Source organism: Chrysemys picta, chromosome 12, assembly GCF_011386835.1.
Source record: "Chrysemys picta bellii isolate R12L10 chromosome 12, ASM1138683v2, whole genome shotgun sequence".
Taxonomy (NCBI): domain Eukaryota; kingdom Metazoa; phylum Chordata; order Testudines; family Emydidae; genus Chrysemys; species Chrysemys picta.
In genome coordinates this window covers 24,985,560-25,009,626 of record NC_088802.1, presented here as the reverse complement: position 1 = coordinate 25,009,626, position 24,067 = coordinate 24,985,560, and the positions used below count along the sequence as shown (strand labels likewise).

The 24,067-nt window shown below is 47.7% G+C and overlaps 1 protein-coding gene and 2 non-coding genes across 3 annotated transcripts; 1 reads left to right on the top strand and 2 right to left on the bottom strand.

The window, feature by feature from the left end:
• Positions 1–1,382: 1,382 nt before the first annotated feature.
• LOC103306665 (lymphocyte antigen 6 complex locus protein G6c-like) lies at positions 1,383–8,301 on the bottom strand. Its single transcript, XM_024111486.3, has 3 exons — positions 8,119–8,301; positions 6,223–6,342; positions 1,383–2,533 (listed from the first exon to the last, which is right to left on the bottom strand). The coding sequence occupies exons 1-3, from the start codon at positions 8,165–8,167 to the stop codon at positions 2,409–2,411; spliced, it is 294 nt and encodes a 97-aa protein (XP_023967254.1). The 5' UTR covers positions 8,168–8,301; the 3' UTR covers positions 1,383–2,408.
• A 3,492-nt stretch (positions 8,302–11,793) lies between these two features.
• Positions 11,794–11,866, bottom strand: TRNAK-CUU (transfer RNA lysine (anticodon CUU)). Its single transcript has one exon. It is a non-coding gene; the product is annotated as a tRNA-Lys (tRNA).
• A 1,769-nt stretch (positions 11,867–13,635) lies between these two features.
• Positions 13,636–13,707, top strand: TRNAE-CUC (transfer RNA glutamic acid (anticodon CUC)). The gene has a single exon. It is a non-coding gene; the product is annotated as a tRNA-Glu (tRNA).
• Positions 13,708–24,067: the final 10,360 nt, after the last annotated feature.

Below are 24,067 nucleotides of genomic sequence, written 5' to 3'. Positions count from 1 at the left end.
TTTAAGGCCTGGTGGGAGCTGAAAGTGCTATAACGACATGGATGCAAAGCAGGGGAGCCCAGACATTGTCCCACTGAGGGAGTACATTGTACCTCACCTAGTGCCCAAGACCTCAAATGATATTGCCTTTCATAGGAGCGCAGGAATTGACAGACCAGGTTAGACCCAGGATCCATCTCGTCAGTTATTCTCCTGCTTCCGACAATGACCAGTTGCTTTAGGACTGCCCAGTAGATGGAACAAACAAATCTTTATTAATAAGGAAAAGTATCCGTAAGCAGTGATTGGTTACTTACAAGTGGGAAGCAGATTGGGAAATGGGATGGTACCACCACAGTCACCTCCAGGATGAGTCAATTCACGGCTTCCTTGATCCTTTGTTATGCCAACTATATATAACTTTCTACTACCTTTCTTTATACATATGGATTAGCCTCTAATTTTCACATTAGCTCTCTTCCCCGATTTGTTTTGTGCTAGTTCAAACTGTTCTCTTCCAGCTTTGTGCCTCCTTGTATCTTTCATTTGCTCACAGACATACTTGCATTTTCTTGCACGTACACAATTTTACTTGTGCTAGAGTGTCAGACCGTTAGATCATGGCAGTTAAGCCTGAATATGTCTTTGCTCCCAACCAGAACAAGGTAAAAGTAACGCCCTAAAGGGCAACTATGCCCACAGAAGTTTCTCCCTGAGCTCTCCCAGCTGTATGGCTTATGCCCCAAAGAATCAGAATTTATATCCATCAATTTTTTTCTTGTCTGATGTAACTGTGGATGGTCTCATTATCTATATAAATGTCTAATCCTTTTTACAAGCTCTTGACCTCAGTGACACCTTGTGGTACTGAGTTCCTCAGGCAAGTTTTGGATTATGTTTAAAATATCTTCCTATTGACTTTCCATTTTTAAACTGTTTTGCCTTCCAGTTTCATAGAATAATACCTGTCATGTTTGGCACTTCTCCAGTGGGGAATCCTGATGTGGTCTACAAACATTAATGGATTTAGCCTCCAAACCCCTGGCATGGTTCATGAGTATGTTATCCCTGTTTTACAGAGGGTGAAAATGAATCACTGAAAACTGAAGTGGCTTCACATTTGAATGATTTATTTGGCAATTTAAATACGCGTGGCTGGTGTGTGTATTTCTTCCTTGAAAGATTAACATTATTATTATGTATATTGCAGTAGCACCTGAGACCAGGACCTTATTTTGCAGCATACTACACAGAAGCAAAGCAACAGATAGTCGTAAATCATGAGCACACAATCTAAATAGACAGTAAATTGAGTGGAATATTCTTGTTGATTTAAGATCCCCAGCACCAAAAATCTGTTTGCTCCCTTCCATAACACAGAGATCATGTTATTATTATTATTATTTATTTTTATTGTGGTAGTGCCCAGAGGCCCCAGACAGGGGCCCAGGTCCCATTGTGCTAGACACTGTACACGCACATAACAAAAAGATAGTCCCTGCCCTGAAGCACTTACCATCTACGTTTAGGAAGGAGACACCACAAGTGGATACAACCAATAGATGGGGGGAGTACAAGGCAAAAACGAGGTGACTCCGATCAGTGTGCTAAGCAGCCATTACAGCATCAGACCTGCCAAGTTTAGACCTCGATAAATAAGACCAGCTGGAGAAGAAAATATAGACACATGGCTAGGTTCTACTGTTAGTTACATGAGTTCAGTCTCATTGACTTTAGTAGATCATGGATTCCTAAAGACCCTATGACTTTGGAACTAAGAAAAATGATTATGAGTAAAATGGAAAGTTAGTGGGACTTAGGTGTTATATTCATGGCATACACATGGAGAAGTTGGATCAGAACATAAATACTCTTGCTGGAAGGTTGCAACGTAACACAACTTGATTTCTTAGAATTCTGAACGATAAGACACACAAGAACTCTGAAACAGAGAGAGACAAAGCAGGCTGCTCCCTACAACCAGAAAGGCGCAACTCACCCCACCTGGTTGTCTGTTAACTGACTCAGACAACTCAGATCACATGTTTCCCTCAGAGCCCCCTAGCCTGGCTGCAGGCCAGGCAACCCCCTCACACATAAAGTGACAGTATGTAATTTTGAACACAGTTTCCAATATTTCACATTAGGCTTCTGACAGTGACACTTTAGAACATTTTACCCCAAGCCTCATCACTATGAGACATGATCCCTGCTTTAAAGACAACAGGAAAGCAGGTGTTTTCCTGGAAGAATGGAAATATCTCTGAATCTTAAAAAAAAACCACCTGAATTTAAAAGAAACATAGAAAAAGAGACTCATGATCCGTTCCCCTTCCCTGCACTGCAGAAGAAGAGAGACAGCAAATGTAAGAGCTGAAATGATTCACTGACACTGACCCCCCCACACACACACTTTCCTCCCCTCCAACTCAATTGCAGAAATCAGTGTTGCAGCAGGTGTAGTCATAAGTAAGGTGAGATTCGTCGGGTGCCCTCACCTTGCCGCAATTTAACACTGAGGTGCAGTTCAGCCGGTAGTAGAGAGGCAATTTCCCTGAGGAGAGAGATAGAAAAGGGGCGTGGTTAGAAAAATATACATCCAACTTGATTACAGTCTATAAGTACTTACATGGGGAACAAATATTTGATAATGGGCTCTTCCATCTAGCAGAGAAAAGTCTAAAGCAGCGGCTCTCAACCTTTCCAGACTACTGTACACCTTTCAGAAGTCTGATTTGTCTTGCCTACCCCCAAGCTTCACCTCACTTAAAAACGACTTGCTTACAACATCAGACATGAAAATTCAAAAGTGTCACAGCCACACTATTACTGAAAAATGGCTTCCTTTCTCATTTTTACCATATAATTATAAAATAAAGTAGTTGGAATATAAATAAATTGTACTTACATTTCAGTGTATAGTACAGCGGCAACACCGGGGACTCCAACAGCAGGGCAGGATAAGCAGTAGCTATTGGGGGCGGGGACAGCTCAGCTAGCAGCCAGCCACCCTGCTACTTCCTCCCTCCATGAGCTGCACGAACACATGGAGATTTGGCGGAGTGCACCCCTTTGCCCCCCTTTGTGCACACCCCTCACTGGCAAATACCACTGGGAGCTTCTGTAGCATCTCCTATTCAAGAATCTCTAAAGGATTTAGGGAGCAAAATGTTGTTCTTCTCACTTTATGCCACACAGCGGAGCTGAGCCACAGTTCTCCAAGAGAACAAAATGTCATTGAAATGTTAGGTTTGTTTTAAAAAAAATGAATTTTTCATGGACGTGTTTATTTAACTTTCTCGCTTTCTGAAGATTTGATAGAGCTAAAGAGAAGAAAAGAAATGTGTGTGTGTGTGCGGGGGGGAAGTCTGTTGGTTGTTCTGTAATTTTTCCCCATTGTTTTGTTGTTTTCATTGTACGTATTTCTGTATTGTCAATTTTAGTCACCTGATGAAATACCTATATATATGATATGAGTAGTTTCATTTTGCTGTGAGTAGTTTTACCGACTTTGGGATTGTGAATATATATGATCCCTCAATCCTTAACAAAACAAAACAGAACAACTCTGGATTTAGAGAGAGAAAGAGAAAAGGCAATTAATCTTTTAAAAAAATAAATAGCTTTGAAAATTCTGCCGTGAAAAGGGACAGATTAAAAATTGTTATTTGTGATATTGTTATACCTGTGTTGGTCCAAGGATAGTAGAGCAAGAAGGTGGGTGAGGTAATATCTTTTATTGGACCAACTTCTGTTGGTGAAAGACACAAGCCTGGGCCATCCTTACCCATCCTTACCCCTGCCCCTGCTCTGCCCAAGCCCTGCCTCTTCCCACCCTTGCTCCGCCCCAACCCCACCCCACTCCACCCCTTCCCAAAGCACCCGCCCCTGCTCCACCCCCGCCCCGCCCCCACTCCACCCCTTCCCCTGAGGACTGCAGCAGGGGTCAGGCCTGCACTCACCAGGCAGTGATAAGTGGAGCGACCCGGCCCCAACCCGCTCTGTGCCACCGTCTCCCAGCCATGCCACCGGTGAATGCTGTGGGGCGGTTCCCCCTACCCCCCCCCAAGTCCCAAGGCTGGGAGCCAGGGGAGCAGAGCAGAGCGGGCTGGGGCTGGGTCAATCCACTTCCCGCCGCCCCATGAGTACGGGGTCGGGCCTGCCCTGCACTCACTGGGTGGCAGGAAGTGGAGTGACCCAGCCTCAACCCACTTCGCTCTGCCGGCTCATGCTGGAGGGTGGTTTCCCCCCTGCCCCCCAAGCCTGCTCCTGCCTCCCTACGGAGGCCTGGGGCCAGCCTCACCCCCTTGCAGAGGCCTGGGGCCACACACCCCTGGGGTGGGGGGTGACTGCGTAGGGCACCAAAACGACTAGGGACGGCCCTGACACAAATTTTCAAGTTTCAACAACTTCAACAACCACCATCCGTCCATCAAACTCTCTCTAGAATAGTGGATCTCAACGAGGGTTACTCGTACCCCTGGGGGTAAACAGAGGTCTCCCAGAGGATACATTGACTCATCTAAATATTTGCCTAGTTTTACAACAGGATACATAAAAAGCACTGGCAAAGTCAGTACAGACTAAAATTTCATACAGACAATGACTTATTTATACTACTCTATATATTATACACTGAAATGTAAGTACAATATTTATATTCCAATTGATTTATTTAATAATTATATCGTAAAAATGAGAAAGTCAGCAATTTTTCAGTAATAGTGGCTGTGACGTTTGAATTTTTACATCTGATTTTGCAAGCAAGTAGTTTTTAAGTGAGGTGAAACTTGGGGGTAGGCAAGACAAGTCAGACTCCTGAAAGGGGTACAGTAGTCTGGAAAGGTTCAGAGCCACTGGTCTAGAACACTCCCACACCAGCATCACCGTCTGCAGTTGAAAATAAATATTTTGACCAGCTCTGCTACACACAGTTCCAGACAACTGTGTGTAGCAGAAAGCACAGAAAGACAAGTGACTTCTAAGTGACACAGCAAGACCCCAGGCCTGCAAAAAATACACCCATTATTATCATCACACCTAGAAGGCTGAGTCATTAACCAGGACACCAGTGTGCCATGAGTATTTCTGTTGAGTCTGAGATTGTGGGTTGAATTTGGAGTTGTGGGCAATACTTGAGAAGAAATAGGGTTACCATACGTCCGGATTTTCCCGGACATGTCCGGCTTTTGGGGGCTCAAATCCCCGTCCGGGGGGAAATCCCCAAAAGCCGGGCATGTCTGGGAAAATCGGGAGGGAGGGAGGGCTCGGCTGGGGCCTCTTTGGCCGGGGCCGGTGCGGGGCCGGGCCGGGGTCGTGGGGCCGGGGGCATGGTGCCGGGCCGGGAGCCGGGCCGGGCGCGCGGTGCTGGGCCAGGGTCGCAGTGCCGGGCCGGGCTGGGCGCGGGGCCGGGCGGGGAGCAGGGGGCGCGGTGCCGGGAGCCGGGCCGGGCCCGCGGGGCCGGGCCGCCGGGGGTCGCGCCGGGCCGCGGGGCCGGGCCGGGGTCGCGCCGGGCCGCGGGGGTGCGCCGGGCCGCGGGGGTGCGCCGGGCCGGGAGCCGCGGGGTGCGCTGAGCCGGGGGGCCGGTCCGGGAGCCGGTCCGGGGCCGCGGGCCCGGGGGGGTGCGCCGGGCCGCGGGGGTGCGCCGGGCCGGGAGCCGCGGGGTGCGCTGAGCCGGGGGGCCGGTCCGGGGCCGCGGGGCCGGGGGGGTGCGCCGGGCCGCGGGGGTGCGGGCCGGTCCGGGAGCCGGTCGCGGGGCCGAGGGGTGCGCCGGGCCGCCGGGGGCCGGCCGGCAGTGCTGGGCGGGCCGGGGGTGGTCAGCTGGGGCCGGCACCCCAGGGCCCGAGCCGACCCAGGCTGGAGCCGCCGGGGGGGCCAGCCTGGGCCGCACCTCCTCCCCCCACCTCCCCCCTTACCTGCTTCAGGCTTCCCGCGAATTAAATGTTCGCGGGAAGCAGGGGAGGGGGCGGAGACTTTGGGGAGGGGGCGGAGTTGGGGCGTGGGCGTGGGCGGGGCTGGGGGCGGGGCCGGGGCCCCGTGGAGTGTCCTCCATTTGGAGGCACAAAATATGGTAACCCTAGAAGAAAGCAATTGCTGCTTTCTTTCAACTTGCCCCCTCCCCATATCCCAATCTGACTGTTGCTCCCCTGTCCATCAAGTCTGTGGTGCACAACTTTTGCTTCAGGGATAACCCCACTATAAGTACACAGTTCGATGTCGGTAGTCCTTGAAATCCATACATACCAAGAGAAGCTTTAATATTCACACATCTCTCCCTCCATCCACACGTCGTTTCACCTGATCCCTGGACGCATCCAAAGAGGAGAAACTTGCGTTTGCAGACATTGCAGCGCAGAGCCTCCCCTACGTCAGATAAACAGAAAAAACAATGCAGGGCTTCATCTGACAATGAGTTGGGTGGCATAATGGAGCACTGGCTATTGAAGTCAATGGGTGTAGGAGCAGACCCACAGCACAAGGCCTGGTACTGCTCCAAAGAAAAACATTATTTGGTGGGATGTAGACAGCATTTAACGCTTTGTCCACTAGGGGGACCCATCAGTTTGTTGGTCTCTGTCATATATCTTACACTTCCTGGAGGTTGAGCAGATACAGCTCTCTCTCTAGATATCTTAGGAATTTATACGGGTCCCATTACCATACTGTCTGAGTACCTCAAGTCTTTAATTCATTTATCCTCACAACACCCATACAAGGCAGGGAAGTGCTGTTTTACCAATGAGAAACAAGCCTAGAGAGACAAGGGCATAGTCTACACTAGCTAGGGTTGCCAATTTTGGTTGGATGTATTCCTGGAGGTTTCATCCCAGGACATAACCTTTACTGAAAGATTAAACTTTAGGTGTCTTATTCCCATTGTTTTCAATTTCTTTCTTTGAGTGATTCCAATATCTATGAGCAGTGGTGTGCGATATCCACACCTCAGAGGAGCGTTGTTAAGACGATCTAAGTCCCCGGGTAGGCAGCACAGAAGAATTCTCCTGGTGACCTAGCTACCACCTATCAGGGAGGTGGATTACCTTTGCCAATGGGAGAACCCCTCTTGTTGGCATAGGTAGTGTACTACAGTGGCACAGCTGCCATGGCCCCAGTGTAGCATTTTAAGTGTAGACAAGCCCTAGAGCTGTGTCTTCCGCTGTCTAACCGGAGTTTTGGTTGGCTTAACTACATCTCTGAGGGCTGTGTATTGTTCAGTGTAGACCAGCCCTAAGACCCGGAGCCTCCAAGGCAGGGATTAGATTCTGCCAGAGCTCTTCGGAGCAGAGCTTTGGTAAATATTTTCAAGGCCTGAGTCCTGGTGCTTCCTGTGGAGCTGAAGCCCTGAGCCCTGGAGCGCCATAGAAGCCCCAAACCCTGGCACACCCACAAGGCTAAAGCCCCAAGATACCTGCTCAGGGGTGCCAGAACGGGGTGGGCCAACGGGCCATGGCTCATCCACTTTTCGCCCTGGCCCCCTGCCCCTCCTCTTCTCCCTGAAGCCTAGCCCCTAGGTCAGGCCAGAAGCCAGAGCTGGGTCGGGATAAGAACCACGTGAGCAGCTGTGGGGAGCTGTGGACTCTCCATCTGCCCTGGGCAGGGAGTCCGGTGGGTGGAGACATGGGCTGGGGGCTGCTTTTGGGCGCCCCCACCTCAGGCAGGTGGAGGGGCCTGGGCTCCCCGGCAGGGCTCAGGGGTAAAGGTGCAGGGCCCTGGAGTGGGCAAAGCATCGTGGATCCCCCAACACTTTTAGGAAGAATCTGTTGCCCCTGACCCTGACCCACAACTGAAACCCAGAGCCGCAAATGGGGGGGGAGGGGTTGGAATTGGGGGCTCCGGGAAATACAGTGTGAGAATTTATGCCCTGTTCAAAGGTATTGGAATCAATCTATCAAAGAAATAAAATGAAAACAATGGGAATAAGACACCTAAATACCTTTGAGGAACTGGGGCTAAGGCATGGAGAGAACATGGAATTGAACCCAAGCCAGTGGACCAGCCTTTCTTTATAAGCTAAAGAAACCCTTGTTCTGCAGTGTCTAACAACCAGCCCATTGGAAATTCATATCTGAATTCTGTTCTAGCATCTGGATGTTGTCCTTTTAAAAATTCAATTTAATTCAACTTTTGTCCTGGACTTACCTCCTGCAAAGCACAAGAGAGTGGCCAGTCCCACGAAAAAAACCTTCATGTCAGCAGAGAAAGAGGTAAGATGAACTGGACAGCCTGAGCGTGCTTCAGCAGAACACCACCAGGGATATCTCCAGAACTGGCTGTGGTGGAGCAGAGATTCAGTCTTGCTTTCTCTGAGCCTGTCGGCTTATGCGGTGCCTTCCCTATTGTAGGGTGGAAAAAATGAGTTTGAAAATTGCTCTACAGTAAAGAGTACAAATTGCCAGCTCAAGGGACCTTCTGACTTCCCCAAGAAAAAACTCAGTGGTCATCACATTTCCAAAAAGGTGGTGAAGGAAGCCCCCAAGGAACACACACAATAGCCGGGCCTGTCTGCCTTTATATTTTCTTTCATTAACAATCTTTTCGAATAGGCATGAAGCTGAGGCTCTGACCACATGAATGTAATTAACGATCTGTGGACAATTTTTGCAACAACAGCTATTTTTCTTTTGCAGCTCTATCCCAATTGCAAATCAGCCAACAAATCAGGATAAAATGCTGCTGACGAATATAATCTGGGGCCATGTGTCTCATTCTGATCAGCTCCCTTTAAGAAAGATGTAGCTGAGATTCAGATTTTAAGGGGAGAAGGGATGTTTGAGATCATTCTAGTCTGACCTCCAGCATAGCACAAGATGTAGAGTTTCACCCAGTGATTCCTCCACTGGAGGGATTTATTCTTGGCTTGGAAAAGGTCCAGAGTAGGTCAGCAAAATTGGTCAGAGTAATATGATGAGAGATTTCAGGGACTAGAATTTTTTTAGCCTGATAGAGAGAAGATCTGGAGTTAGATTGGGAGTAAATCTGTTTTTCATATTTTCCATACTGGGAGGTTTGCTGGTATGTTTCATTTGAAAGAAAGAAAGAAAGAAAGAAAGAAAGAAAGAAAGAAAGAAAGAAAGAAAGAAAGAAAGAAAGAAAGAAAGAAAGAAAGAAAGAAAAGTGAATATGGTCACGGGCACATAAGGCAGAAAGTACACGGATGGGTGCTCTCTTCTGGCTCAGATCCTCAGTGCTATAAATCAGCGTAGCTCCTTTGAAGTCAATGGTCCTAAATTTGTTTAGGTCAGTTAAGGATCTGGCCCTCCTTGTTTTGTAATTCATCTTCCTGGGGCTCATGAGTGCCCTGGCTTGAATCATCTTTACTTTGCTATTCAGTCATCTCTTATGATAAACACCCTCCTGCTCCCTTTGGCTGAGCTCCAAGCCCTGAAGCAAACACAAAAGCCACGTTCAATGCCAATAGTGTAGCTGCTGACCTCCATGCTACAAGTAGAAAACAATGTTCTCTTATGAGTTACTGGACTTCATGCAAGACAAAGGACTTGCTAGAACCACAGGTTTCCTCTTTCTCTGGATCTGCTACCAAAGAAGGGATTTTGACTACGCCTGAAATTACGAATCTAAGCTTCCACTACTGGAGGGGACGACAGGACCTGCCAACAAATGAGCTGTCACCAGGGCACATTTATAAGACCAAAGACAGGCGAGTGCATGAATGTGCAGAATATTGGGGGCGCAGCCCACTGGAAAATTTGTACTGAGCTGGGAATGATTAATCACCTTTGACCCAACACAGGACTTAATGCTACAAACTTTATATTAAAAGTTCTATGCTTTACCAACTGAGCTAAGCAGGCTCATGGAGAACACACTAGCTGATCCTGTACTTAAATAGCTGCCTAGGAAACATCACCTTCTGTAATAAAGGTGTGTCTTGACCTTTGGTATAAAAGCAACACAGAACAGTCGGACCCGTATTCTGCTCTCACTGATTTTAGAGGGTGAATCTTGTGCAGTTAATATTCTTTAAACAGGTCTAATGAAAGCTACAGGTGTTAGCTGGAGCCCAGCAGAGGAAGAAGAAGAAAGATGATGAACACTTTATGTAGAAAAGTCAAATGCAATTCAAATCTTATTGGGGGATCTCTTACCAGGCGATATCCAGCCAAGCAGCCTGCTGGCAAACTGAAGTCCGAGGGTCTGCCGTCTCAAGGTCTCCGCCTGCCTTCTCATAAGATCCACCTCAGTTCCACATACAAAATAATTCTGTTTGAACCAATGGTCACAGGTTATTCAGTCCCCAGGGAGGGGGTGGGGATATTGTTTCCCTGGAACAATGCTTTCCCCCACGCACTCTGCACCTGAGTAAACAGACGCCTCACCCTCCTTTCCAGCACTGTGCTTCCCGAACACAGATAAGTTAACTCAATGTATGTCTACACTGCCGTGTAAGCCCAGGGTTAGTAGAACTCCAGTTCATAGGCACCAACTCCATTGGTGCTCCAGGGCTGGAAAATGAGCGGGTGCTTAGCATCCACTGGCAGCCAAGCTGCTCCCCTCTTCCTCCTCCCTCCCAGCATACCACGGAAGAGTTGTTCAGTGGTGTGCAGGAGGAGCTGGGAGGGAGGGGAGGAGTGGGGATGTGGACCAGGGATGGGGCCAGCATTAGGGGTATCAAGCTGGACAATTGCTCAGGGCCCCATGCCACAGGGGTCCCCACAAAGCTAAGTTGCTCAGGCTTTAGCTTCAGCCCCAGGTGGCAGGGCCCTGGGTTTCAGCCCAACATTGCAAGGCTTCACCTTTCTGTCCTGGGCCCCAGCAAGACTAACATTGGCTCTGCTTTGCGGCCCCCCTGAAACCTGCTTGCGGCCCCCTAGGGGTCCCCAAACTCCTGGTTGAGAACCACTGGGCTAAACCACTTGAGTCCACTTGAGTCCTGCATATTTAGCTCCCAGCTGGCAGTTTCCCCCTCTTCTGTTTCTTTGGAGCTAACTACAAACAGCCTCATGGCCCCATTTCATGTCAGAAACATCTATTGACCGATGATCACATTTCCCTTGCTTTCCTGTCTAGGCAGTATCGGGGTGTGAGGAATCAGAAAATAATCATTGGAAATTTCTAAGCCAGCCTTTTAACATACAACATCACTTTCCCCTTTTAAAATAACATTTTTTCTATAACACTTTTGAAGACTCAACACCTTGTTCTTCTTCAAACGATGTTAACACAAGCTCTGAGCTACTAATTTCCTTACTGTTCCCTTAATATTTTTAGCAGAGTACATTGCCATAAAAGATAAACAGAAAACAAATTAAAACCATTTTCAATATTATTAATTGAGGACACATCTTTTTTTAAAAAACAATCGGTTTATTACCTTCTTGTTTTACTCTCAAGCCTGTTTTTATAAATCATTAGTGATGAAGTAACAAGGAGTTACAGAAATGTACAAGGAATGAATACAATGTGGTCGGAATCTTCAGCCTGAAAAAATCTCTATGAAAATAAATAGGGCTGTGCGGAGACTATGAAAGGGAAGTAGTTATATGCAGCCCTGTGCAGAGCTGGAGACAATGTAAAAAGAAGTAGAGACGCTACTGATCGCTGAAGGGGGACAAGCAGTACTGAAGGGTTATTTTTTTTCTCTCTCTTGTCTGGGGTTGAACAGAAAAGGAGAAAAATCATCTCTCACTCTCATAGGAATATGGTACTGTCAATTTGTCCTCTTTTCATGTTGTGTTAAAGTTCAGAGACAGGAAAAGTAATTTCCTGCCTAAGATCATCGTGAGAACAGAGAATGCATTTCAATTCAGGCCGAGACAATAACCAAAATAATGATACTGTAGCAGCAAAACTTACCGCCCAACGTGGGGCTCGAACCCACGACCCTGAGATTAAGAGTCTCATGCTCTACCGACTGAGCTAGCCAGGCTGCACTTGTAGACCTCCCCCATGCATCGTAACAGTAGGGAAGGAACCCTAGGGAAGTTTGTGCTCTGAGGTTCCTTTTCTGACAGTAACCTTCTTCTGGTTCTTTCATCCTCCAGCTACGAAATCGGAGTGTTACAAGGGTCCAGACGCTGGGGGAAGTCACCACCTGATAACCACAGCATGCTGGATCACCCCCACCTCTCTGCTTTACACACCGCAAGCCAACTCCCGCCTTAAATAGGGGTGTCAGTGTAATGAAAGCCAGTTTCACTTTCTGCTTCTCTGCTGCTCTTCATTCACAAACCTGACCCCCCCCTAAAAGGTACATTCCTCTATCCTCCTTTAGTCAACCCTATAAGAACAGTAAAGAAAATAAGAAGAGATCAGTTCATTCATTAAACTAGCACGGTTTTCCCTTTGGTTATGTTAACACGAGAGATCTCTCAATGGAATAACGTCTCCAAGCAGCAGCTGTGGGGCCTTCGGGTGTAGCAGATAAAACTCTTTGTCAAAAGGATTTAGGAAATAAAAACAACATCAACACTGAGCTGCCCCTTTCCGTCTCCCTCACGCCCAGGGAAATCGTCCCTCTCATCTCTAACCAAAACAATTCGGAAATTTCTCAGACCAGCGCTCCTGGTGCTTTTCCCAGCAGGGTCCTACGGGAGAAGTCCTGCCTTGGTCTAGGGGAAATGGGCTGGTTTTGAATTCGAACTATATGCAACGGGATAAAACTTTAATAATGTGAAACAGCTAACAGAATTAGTTCAATTCACCTGTTTCCCACTGCAGACATTAAAAGACGTGATCTCCGCTGCTAAGGAAAGAGTAAGACAATTAACCTTTTGGGCCACTGAGCGTCATTATTCACTTGCTCAAGTGGTGTCGAGTCATTTAACTTTCCCCCCATCATCCTGTTGCGACGCCGTTTAATGTGAACGGACCGCTCCGTTCTGTGGTGTTTGTTAGTACCATGCCCTAGAAATAGATGAACTCCTGGAGAGGGGGATTTAGTGTTCTTCCATCAGGGGGAGGGACTGTTTAACTGATCTAATGTGGGAAAGTCACCGCTTCCCGAGAGGGGGCAGACAAGACGGTTCACATTTTTGCAGGGCATCAGGTCCCCCTGGGGAGAAGCTCCTCAAAGGAAACTTGGCCGCAGGAATGTCAGAGAAGGGGGTGACTGTTTCCTTTAGGAAGTGGGTGAGGGAAACCTGCAGGTACTTGGGCCTCCAGCTTCTGGTGAAGGTATTTGTGAGGAAGGGCCTAGGACACCTGATGAGGCCAAGGAGAGAAGAGCAGGGGTGTTCAGCCCTTTGGCTGCTTCCTGTGTGTATGGAATTGACAAATGGAGCAGGGCTTTGTCACACAGAATCAAACTCCTGTCAGCTTCTGTGAGGTAGTATCGAAACCCCTCCCTTGCTTTTAGGACAGAATTACTGTCAGCCCCATGTGTCTTCCTGGAAGAGGCTCTAGGTAGGCAGAAGAAGAAGCAGAGAGGGCTGCACAGGGGTAAATGAAAGCAGACGAGGCTTGTTCCTCTTGAGATTTGTTTGTGTTGTTCTTGTGATGCTGGTGTAGGAGGCTAAAACTTAAGTGGAGTTTGTTTCAGTAGCCTTTGGTTGGGCTCAGGGCAGGCTGTGACCCTGAGGTTCCTTCATTCCCTCTTGTTGTCCTTTCTGGGCAACAGAGAATGGACCAGATTCACAACTTGGAGATAAGGTAGACTGCGTAAGCCTAGGACAGGTAACAAAAGCTTGTAGAAAAACCTCCCTGGTGGTCTAGTGGTTAGGATTCGGCGCTCTCACCGCCGCGGCCCGGGTTCGATTCCCGGTCAGGGAAGCAGGCTTTTTCAACTTCCAATCGAAAGAAAATCAGGATTCTTCATGATGCTGGGAAGGTCTTTGGAGACCATTTCAAAATCGAACCTTCCAGGTGCCTCAGAGCAGATTGTGGAGGCCTCTTCCCACTGAGAACCTTTTATACAAATAGAACTGTGCAAATCACTTATTCTTTTGCTTGCTAGCTAGCCTAACCAAAATTATAATAACAATAATAATAACAATCTAGGTTGACCCAAGATGAATTTTTTTCAGTTTTCTTGTTAAAGCAAAACTAAAACAAAAAGTTATTTTTGTCAATCAAAATATTTCAGTAAATAAAATATTCATGCAAAAACCTTTCACACAGCTCTATAGACAAGTCTTCAAAATTAACCATCTGGAGAGATTCAGGATCATTGGTCTCTTCCATTCCTGAAGTCTAACTGCTGAAGGGTTCTGAGGGTGAACAATAGTGCATAGCTTCCACCTGTAGAATACTGGCTACCATCTTGCTCAAGGGGCTACGCATGCAAGGCAATGTGGGTTAGTGTCATATATATTTCTTTTTCTCTGTCCAAATGTCTACAGAGAGGTGTTTGTTTCACATTGCATATAAAAACAAAATCAATTTTGTTGAAACCTGGGATCAAGGTGAAACATTGTGATTGTAAGTCAAGGACAACATCTCTATTTTTCTCATCATGTTCCAGAAAATGTTAAAAGCTGTGATGGTTCTTAGAACTTTCAGATATATTGACCAGAATTTTCAAAAGATCTCACTCCCACCACTAGCGCCAGATTTTCAGAAAAACTCAGCTCCCTGTTAGGCACCTAACGGGTGAGGCTGTGAACTGATAGTGCATCTTGTTTACCATGAAACGGAGAAAACGTCTGTGGGGTGGGGTAATTGAAATATGAAAGTAAGCGTCTTTCATATCGAGGGCGGCATACCAGTCTCCCGGATTCAGTGGGGATAATTGTGGCTAAGGAGACCATGCAGAACTTCAGGTTGACGATGTGCTTGTTGAGCAACCTGAGGTCCAAGATGGGCCTTAGGTCTCCTTTTGCTTCGAGGATGAGGAAGTAGCGGGAGTAGAACCCCTTGCCCCTGAGCTCTTGAGGCACTTCCTCCACTGCCCCTAGGGCTAGGCGGGTTTGTACCTCCTGGATGAGGAGTTGCTCGTGAGAAGGGTCCCTGAAAAGGGACGGAGAAGGAGGGTGAGAGGGCAGGGTGGAATGGAAAGGGATAGAATATCCCGCCTCTACCTTGTGGAGGACCCAACGGTCCGATGTAATAAGAGACCAAGCATGGTAGAAACGGGATAGATGGTTCAGAAAGGGATAACTGTCCGGGATGTGAGCTGGTAGACTGTCCTTGAGTGTACCTTCAAAATGGACGCTTAGGGCCTGGAGGTGGCTTGGATTGCCCTTGACCCTGCCCAGGGCGGGGGAGGGGGGAAACGTGATGGTCTACATCAAGGGTACCTGCTTCTCCTATGGGAGAAGTCCTGCCTTGGTCTAGGTGGGAAGGGGTGTTGTTGGGTGGTCTGGGGTTTAAACGGCTTCCTTTGAGTAGCCAAGGTATGCATGCCCAAGGATTTAATAGTGTTTAATAGTGTTTCTTGTGTCCTTCAGGCCCTGGCCATCAAAGGGGAGATCCTGTATGGTGTGCTGCACTTCAGGAGGAAGACCTGATGACTGGAGCCAGGCGTTTTAATGCATGGTGATGCCGGATGCCAGAGTGCATGCTGCCGTGTCCGCAGCATCGAGGGAACCCTGAAGGGAGGTTCGAGCTACCAACTTGCCCTCCTCAGCAATGGCCCCCAGTTCCGTACGGGCCTCTGCTGGAAGAATGTCTTGGAATTTAAGGACTGCAGATCATGAGTTGAAATTGTATCTACTGAAGATCGCAAGTTGGTTCACGATCCGTAGTGAAAGGTCACCAGTAGAATAAACTTTTCTTCTGAAAAGGTCCAGCCACTTAGCATCCTTTGATCTGGGGGTGGGCCCTTGCTGGCCCTCTCTCTCTTTTACGTTCACCATGTCTACCACAAGCGAACATGGGACTGGGTGGGTAAAAAGGTATTTGTATCCCTTGGTGGGAACAAAGTACTTTCTTTCCACCCCTTTGGCTGTGGGGGGGATGGAGGTCGGAGTTTGCCAGAGAGCTTTAGCATTGGTTTGGATGGTTTTGTTCCTGGGGATGTCCACCCTGGAAGGCCCTTCTGGGCCTAAGATGTCCACCATAGGATCCTTCTCCTCCACAACCTTCTCAACTTGGAGGTTCATATTGAGGACTATGCACCTAAGTAGTTCTTGCAGGACTCTAAAGTCCATCGGGGGTGGGCCAGATGTGGACGTGCCGGTCATGGCCTCGTCAGGGGAAGACGAGGACGACACCACCGGGAGAGCCGGATTGGAAGTGGCCCCTTAGTCTGCTGTGGCCAGATCTTTCTGGGCACCTGGGGTAGCTTCTACCACAGGGGCTGACTCCACGGGTTGCTCCAGGTCTGAAGGAGGGCAGCTGAGGGTTGCCTCAGGAGGCTGGGCGCCTGATCGTGTCGACAGGCGGGCAACGTAAGGGGTGCCCTGGGCCTGATGATATGTCCAGGGGGTCTAAAATTGCCACTGGGATTGCCAGTGGGACGCCAACCTGGGGAGCGGGGCCAGGGGTTTCACCACGCTCCGCCCTGCGCTCCGGCCGGGGCGAGTGGGGCCCGGCATTCTGGCTGGGAGATCGGGGCCGGGTGCTTGCTGCACTTCAGCCAGAGGAGCAGGACTGGGGGTTTTGCTGCGCTCCGCCCGGCACTCCGGCCGGGGAAGCGGGGTCTGGGGCTTGCCACACTCACCCGGCACTCCGGTCGCACTCCGCCTTGGGGCGGCACTTCTCAAGGGGCAGCCTTCTGGCCCTTTGGGGCGGCACCTTTGCTTCAGCGGTGGCACTCCAGCTTTTTTTTTGCTTGGGGCGGCAAAAAACCAAGAGCCAGCTCTGCTTGCTGCGCTCCGCCCGGCGCTCCGGCCCGGGGAGCGGAACCGCGGGTTTGCTGCTCTTCGCCTGGGGCTCCAATGGAGCGGGACCAGGGGCTTGCTGCGCTCCGTCTGGCGCTCCTCAGTGATGAGCAGTCATTTTCAGCACCATCTTCAGGGAAGATTCTGCATGCAAAAGGCCACATTCCTCAGGTATGACCTCACCACCCCTATGCAGCAGCAGCGTGCAAAATCCCCTCCCTGTTTCCTGTGGCCCCACCCTCGAGTGGAGGGAAACCACCCAAGGCAGCAGCTGCTCCTGTCTGGGTTCCTCTGCACATGGCACAGCTGCGTTGGTGTCACACTGCCAGCAGACCCTGTAGGAGTCCCTGGTACCACTAAGTGAAGCCCCCCATGCACCACCCCTCATGAGTCCTCTCGCCACACCGCGGTAATATCCCTTATTATATACAAACTTTCAATGAACACAACCGTGCAAACAGAACTCAAAGTATCAGAGGGGTAGCCGTGTTAGTCTGAATCTGTAAAAAGCAACAGAGGGTCCTGTGGCACCTTTGAGACTAACAGAAGTATTGGGAGCATAAGCTTTCGTAGGTAAGAACCTCACTTCTTCAGATGCAAGTAATGGAAATCTCCAGAGGCAGGTATAAATCAGTATGGAGATAACGACGTTAGTTCAATCAGGGAGGGTGAGGTGCTCTGCTAGCAGTTGAGGTGTGAACACCAGGGGAGGAGAAACTGCTTCTGTAGTTGGATAGCCATTCACAGTCTTTGTTTAATCCTGATCTGATGGTGTCAAATTTGCAAATGAACTGGAGCTCAGCAGTTTCTCTTTGGAGTCTGGTCCTGAAGTTTTTTTGCTGTAAGATGGCTACCTTTACATCTGCTATTGTGTGGCCAGGGAGGTTGAAGTGTTCTCCTACAGGTTTTTGTATATTACCATTCCTGATATCTGACTTGTGTCCATTTATCCTCTTGCGTAGTGACTGCCCAGTTTGGCCAATGTACATAGCAGAGGGGCATTGCTGGCATATGATGGCATATATAACATTGGTGGACGTGCAGGTGAATGAGCCGGTGATGTTGTAGCTGATCTGGTTAGGTCCTGTGATGGTGTTGCTAGTGTAGATATGTGGGCAGAGTTGGCGTCCAGGTTTGTTGCATGGGTTGGTTCCTGAGTTAGAGTTGTAAAAAGCAACAGAGGGTCCTGTGGCACCTTTGAGACTAACAGAAGTATTGGGAGCATAAGCTTTCGTAGGTAAGAACCTCACTTCTTCAGATGCAAGTTAGAGTTAGAGTTGTTATGGTGCGGTGCGTGGTTGCTGGTGAGAATATGCTTAAGGTTGGCAGGTTGTCTGTGGGCGAGAACTGGCCTGCCTCCCAAGGTCTGTGAAAGTGAGGGATCATTGTCCAGGATGGGTTGTAGATCACTGATGATGCATTGGAGAGGTTTAAGCTGAGGACTGTAGGTGATGGCCAGTGGAGTTCTGTTGGTTTCTTTTTTGGGCCTGTCTTGTAGCAGGAGGCTTCTGGGTACACCTCTGGCTCTGTTGATTTGTTTCTTTATTTCCTTGTGTGGGTATCGTAGTTTTGAGAATGCTTGGTGAAGATCTTGTAGGTGTTGGTCTCTGTCTGAGGGGTTGGAGCAGATGCAATTGTACCTCAGTGCTTGGCTGTAGACGATGGATCGTGTGGTGTGACCGGGGTGGAAGCTGGAGGCATGAAGGTAGGCGTAGCGGTCGGTGGGTTTTCGGTATAGGGTGGTGTTAATGTGGCCATCGCTTATTTGTACGGTGGTGTCTAGGAAGTGGACCTCCCATGTAGATTGGTCCAGGCTGAGGTTGATGGTGGGGTGGAAGCTGTTGAAATCATGGTGGAAGTCTTCCAGGGTCTCCTTTCCATGGGTCCAGATGATGAAGATGTCATCAGTATAGCGTAGGTAGAGAAGGGGCATGAGTGGACGAGAGCTGAGGAAGCGTTGTTCCAAGTCAGCCATAAAAATGTTGGCATATTGTGGGGCCATGCGGGTGCCCATAGCGGTGCCACTGGTCTGGAGGTATATATTGTCACCAAATTTGAAGTAATTGTGCGTGAGGATAAAGTCACAGAGCTCAGCAATAAGTTGTGCTGTGTCATCATCGGGGGATACTGTTCCTGACAGCTTGTATTCCATCTGTGTGTGGGATGTTTGTGTAGAGATCCTCTGCATCCATGGTGGTTAGGATGGTGTTTTCTGGGAGGTCACCAATGCACTGTAGTTTTCTCAGGAAATCTGTGGTGTCACGGAGATAGCTGGGAGTGCTGGTGGCGTAGGGTCTAAGTAGGGAGTCCACATATCCAGACAGTCCTTCAGTGAGAGTGCCAGTGCCCGAGATGATGGGGCGTCCAGGATTTCCAGGTTTGTGGATCTTAGGTAGTAGATAGAATAACCCCGGTCGGGGCTCTAAGGGTATGTTGATTTGTTCCTGTGTTAGTGTAGGGAGTGTCCTGAGTAGATGGTGCAGTTTCTTAGTGTATTCCTCAGTGGGATCTGAGGAAAGTGACCTGTAGAATTTGGTATTGGAGAGTTGTCTGGCAGCCTCCTTCTGGTAGTCAGATCTGTTCATGATTTCAACAGCACCTCCTTTATCAGCCTCTTTGATGATAATGTCAGGGTGGTTTCTGAGGCTGTGGATGGCATTGCGTTCTGCACGACTTAGGTTATGAGAAAGCAATGTTGTTTTTCCACAATTTCTGCCTGTGCACGTCGGCGGAAGCATTCTATGTATAGGTCCAGACTGTCATTTCGACCCTCAGGAGGAGTCCATGTGGAGTTCTTCTTCCTGTGTTGTTGGTGGGAGGGTATCCGTGTATCAAAGAACTCAAAGAACTTTTTTGGGGGGAGGATGGGGCATAAAGTTACAGATGAGTTTACACCTGCCTCTTCTTTTCTACATGGATTCTGGGATAGAGCGCCATGGCTCAAAATTGTCAGGGGCACTGACGCCCGACAAATCCAGGCTAGAGAGAGGGCCCAGTTTTTTCCCAGTGCTGCCATCTTGTAAAACAGCAGTTTGAAATAAGGGCAGCAGTTAGGATTTTCTTTTCCCTTTCAAAATGAGTGCTGCAAAAAAAGAAAAGAAAAGTCGACAATGAGTGTCGGGTTTTCAACAAAGAATGGAATACAAAATATTTTTTCACAAACGTGAACTCGAAGGCTGTACGCCTGATTTGTCAAGAGAGCATCGCGGTGTTCAAGGAGGACAATTTGAATCGCCATTTTTCAAGGAAACATCCTAATTGTGGCAGCAATTTAACAACCGAGGAAAGGGCAAGAAAAGCTGAGCAACTCGCCACCCACTTAAAAACTCAGCAAAATATTTATGTGCGACGGTCTGCAATTCAGGAAGCCACTACAAAGGCAAGTTACGTTCTGGCATTTAAAATCCCTAAACAAAATAAGCCTTTTGCTGAAGGGGAGTTTTTGAAAGAATGCTTGGTTGATGTTTCTGGCATGCTGTGCCCGGAATACCAAAACAAATTTGAGAACATTAGTTTGTCACAAAGAACTGTTACTCGCCGTGTAGAAGTGATTGATGAACATTTGGCTTCTGAGTTGAACAAGAAAGCACAGGGCTTTACATTTGTAAGCAGAGTCAGGATGAGCTCTACCCTGACATCTGGTGGTGAATTATGGCGAGTGTGGAAAAGAACTCCAGGGGCTGATCTGGTTTGCATAGGCACACCCACCCGCCTGACATGAAACAACAGCAACTCAAAGTGGTTACTTTGGCTGGTGTGGGATCCCCAGTTTTCTCTGTTATTGGGGCAGGAAGAATAAAGTTTTGTTACCCTGATTCTGTGAATCAAGGCCAGTGGAACTGTTGTATGACAGAAGGACTGAGTGAGTCCTTCACCATTACCTATGTAGCACTTGCTTGACAAGGGGCATGGGTTACAAAACCCAGTGAATTGAGAGAGGATGGGGACAGGGATTTGTACCTGATGTTATGGGTTTGAAACACCAGTTGCACCACTGCTTCTCTCTACTGTTGAATGTCAGAGCTAATTTTGATTCCATTAGGAGTCTAGTTACAGGCTGCTGAGCTGAATTCACTTTGGGCTAATGGTGCACTAGCACTTGGGCTCCTGCTAAGAGCTGAAATCACAAAAAAGCTAAAGTTATTAAGAGCTGAGATCATTGAGACTGTGTTAACTAGTGGAGGAGCCTGAAGCTATATTGCTAAGCAGCTGGCAGAGCAATTTGTGGGGACAACTGGAGGATCAGCGAGCAGTGCGGAGCTGGTTGGAGTGGCCCAAAGAACGGCGAGTGGAGCTGTTTGCTGGGACGGCTGGAGCGGCTCACAGGTCAGTGAGCGGAGCGGAGCAGCTTGTAGAGCGGAGCAGTTTGTGGGACGGCAGGAAGTGGACTGGCTCGTGGTGAAGGCTGTGGCGGAACCCCATGGAGAGTCGGCCAGCTGGCCTTGGATCATGTAAGGTGCCCCATAACACCTTGCATGCCCCTCCTTTTTACTCTGGGGCTGCACTGACTAGGGACAGAGACTTTGGGGTCTGTTGGACTTTTGGGACTTTGGGTGGTTGCTGGACCCAAGAGACTTTGGGGGTGTTGGACTTTTGGGACTTTGGGTGGTTGCTGGACCCAAGAGACTTTGGGGGTGTTGGACTTTGGGGACTCTGGGTGATTTTTGGGTTGCTGGATTCAAGAACCAAAGGGAAAGGACACAGCCCAATTTGCTGGGGTGTGTTTTTGCTCATGGTTTGTGTTATGAATCCTGTTTGTGGTGTTTTTCCAATTTAATGCTGATGTCGTTTACCTCATGTTATTAAACATTTTCTGTTACACTCAGACTCTGTGCTTGCGAGAGGGGAAGTATTGCCTCTTAGAGGCACCCAGGGGGTGGTATGTAATTGTCCCAGGTCACTGGGTGGGGGCTCGAGCCGGTTTTGCATTGCGTTATTGAAACGGAACCCCTAGATACAGAACCCAGCCCTTGTTGCTGCCAACTTAGATGGGCAGAAGGGTTACACATTGTTTTCATTAGCTCTCGATGACAGCACTGACATTAAGGACACAGCACAGTTACTGATTTTTGTCAGGGGAATTGACGACAAATTTGAAATCACAGAGGAATTTTTATCAATGGAATCAATGAAAGGTACAACTAAGGAATTGGATTTATACGAGATGGTGTCTGGGTGCCTTGAACATCTGAAGCTCCCCTGGAGTAAACTGGCAAATGTAACCACAGATGGATCACCAAATTTAACAGGGAAAAACGTAGGACTTTGTCCTGAATTCTTTTTAAAAATAAAAGAAGATGACCCTGATAAAGAGGTGATTTTTCTGCATTGTATTATACATCAGGAGGCCCTTTGCAAAAATGTCCTGGACATTGATCATGTTTTTCACACAGTAGTGAAAATAGTGAACAACATAAGAGTGAGGGGACTTAATCATTGGCATTTCATTTCCTTTTTTGAAGACACTGATGCCGAACACCAGGACTTACTTTATCATACAAATGTCTGCTGGCTCAGTCTAGGAAAGGTATTGCAGCGAGTGTGGGAGCTCAGAGATGAAATCTGCACTTTTCTGGAGATTCAGGGGAAAGGAAATGATTTCCCTGAATTAAAGAATTCAAACTGGGTGTGCAATCTTGCTTTTGGTGTGGATATCTTGGCACATTTAAATGAACTTAATGCAAACCTGCAAGCAAAGAATTTTGTATTCTAGTATGACAGCTTTCAAAGCCAAGTTCGTCTTGTTTTCAAAACAAATTAAGGACAAAGTGCAGAGCAGAGAGAAAAGTAGAGCAACATTTTGAGTGACTTGCACGGAGAATTTTCTCGTCGATTCTCTGACTTTGAGAAGATAGAGAAGACACTGGAACTGGTGTCATGCCCACTGTCATTTGACTACAAGAAAGCCCCACAAGAATTACAACTGGAGCTCATTGATCTCCAGTGCGATTCCACCTTGAAGGAAAAGTACAATTCAGAAAAACTGGATTAGTTTTATGTCTCCTTGAGTGAAACAAAGTTCCCAAATATATGCAAGGTGGCACAGAAAATCCTTGTTTTGTTTGGCTCCACCTATGTGTGCGAACAAACATTTTTCCTGATGAATTACAACAAATCTCGCTACAGATCCCAGTTAACTGATCAAGTATCAGAGGGTAGCCGTGTTAGTCTATATCTACAAAAACAACAAGGAGTCTGGTGGCACCTTAAAGACTAACAGATTTATTTGGGCATAAGCTGATCAGCATCTCAGCTTGGTATTGCGGATTTCCACAACAAGAATGACACCGGACTTTAATGCCATTGTAAAAAAGGGTGACCAGCTGCATTGTTCACATTAATCAAAGAGAGTGTGGAAAGGGGTTAAGTTTGGTTTAATTATTGTAATATGTTGTTATGATGGTATATTTATTATAATAAGTAAGGTTTTATGTTTATTTCCACTAAAATGTATCTTTATTAAATAGAGTTTATTTGAATATCTCTGAATTGTTAATTTTGTGAGCGTTCATGGCCCTCGGGCCAAAAAGTTTGCCCACCCCTGCTCCAGGAGTTCGGCTAATTCTAGGGCATGATGTTGTCAGCAGAAGGAAAGGGCTGGTTTTGTTCTTGTCTTTTAAATCTCAAACACTCTTTCTTTCACACTCAAGAATACATCAGGATAGTTTTTTGTGTGTGATTTTTTAGGGTTGACTTGATGTAGCTGCTAAGTTTGAGGGGAGGACCCCGAAAGTGTCTGGTGCCAGTGTGGAGCATGTTTTCCTTGTCACTTAGTTGTCACACGCTGTTTCCCCTGAGAATTCCAGTTGCTTTGGTAGTTAGTGTGGGTCTATCTTCCTAGACATTTCTGTCGTTGGATGACATAAAAGGTCACCTGAAGGGGACAGTGGAGGAAAAGTTGTGTAACTAGACATCCTTTGAAAGAGTGAATAACAAATCTCAGTGCCACAAAAGAGTCATTGTCTTATTCTTTCCTTGGCAGCCTAGATCACATTTTTTAATGTCTAAAGTGAAGACCTAGTCCAACAGGTGAAATGAAGATGATTCTGCTAGCTGAGTTTAAATGGCTTTGCATTTCAAGGAGCCCGAAATGTAATCAAGACCAGATCCAAAAGCAGATGAATACAACAGAGACATGGCTCTGAGAGAGTCTATCTGTCTTAGAAAGCACTCAGAGCGCTGTCTGGGACTTTATCATTGCTTTTGTTAGAAATGGGTTGTGTGAGTGAAAAAGATAGGAGCCGCTGAGAATGCGGCTGATGTTGTATTTCCTAAATACTTTCCCAAAAGTGTTTGGCCTGCCAGGCCCATAAGGACTTGAGAATGTTCTTGGAGACAGTATTGTCTTGAGAGCTCGCTCATCTTTAGGG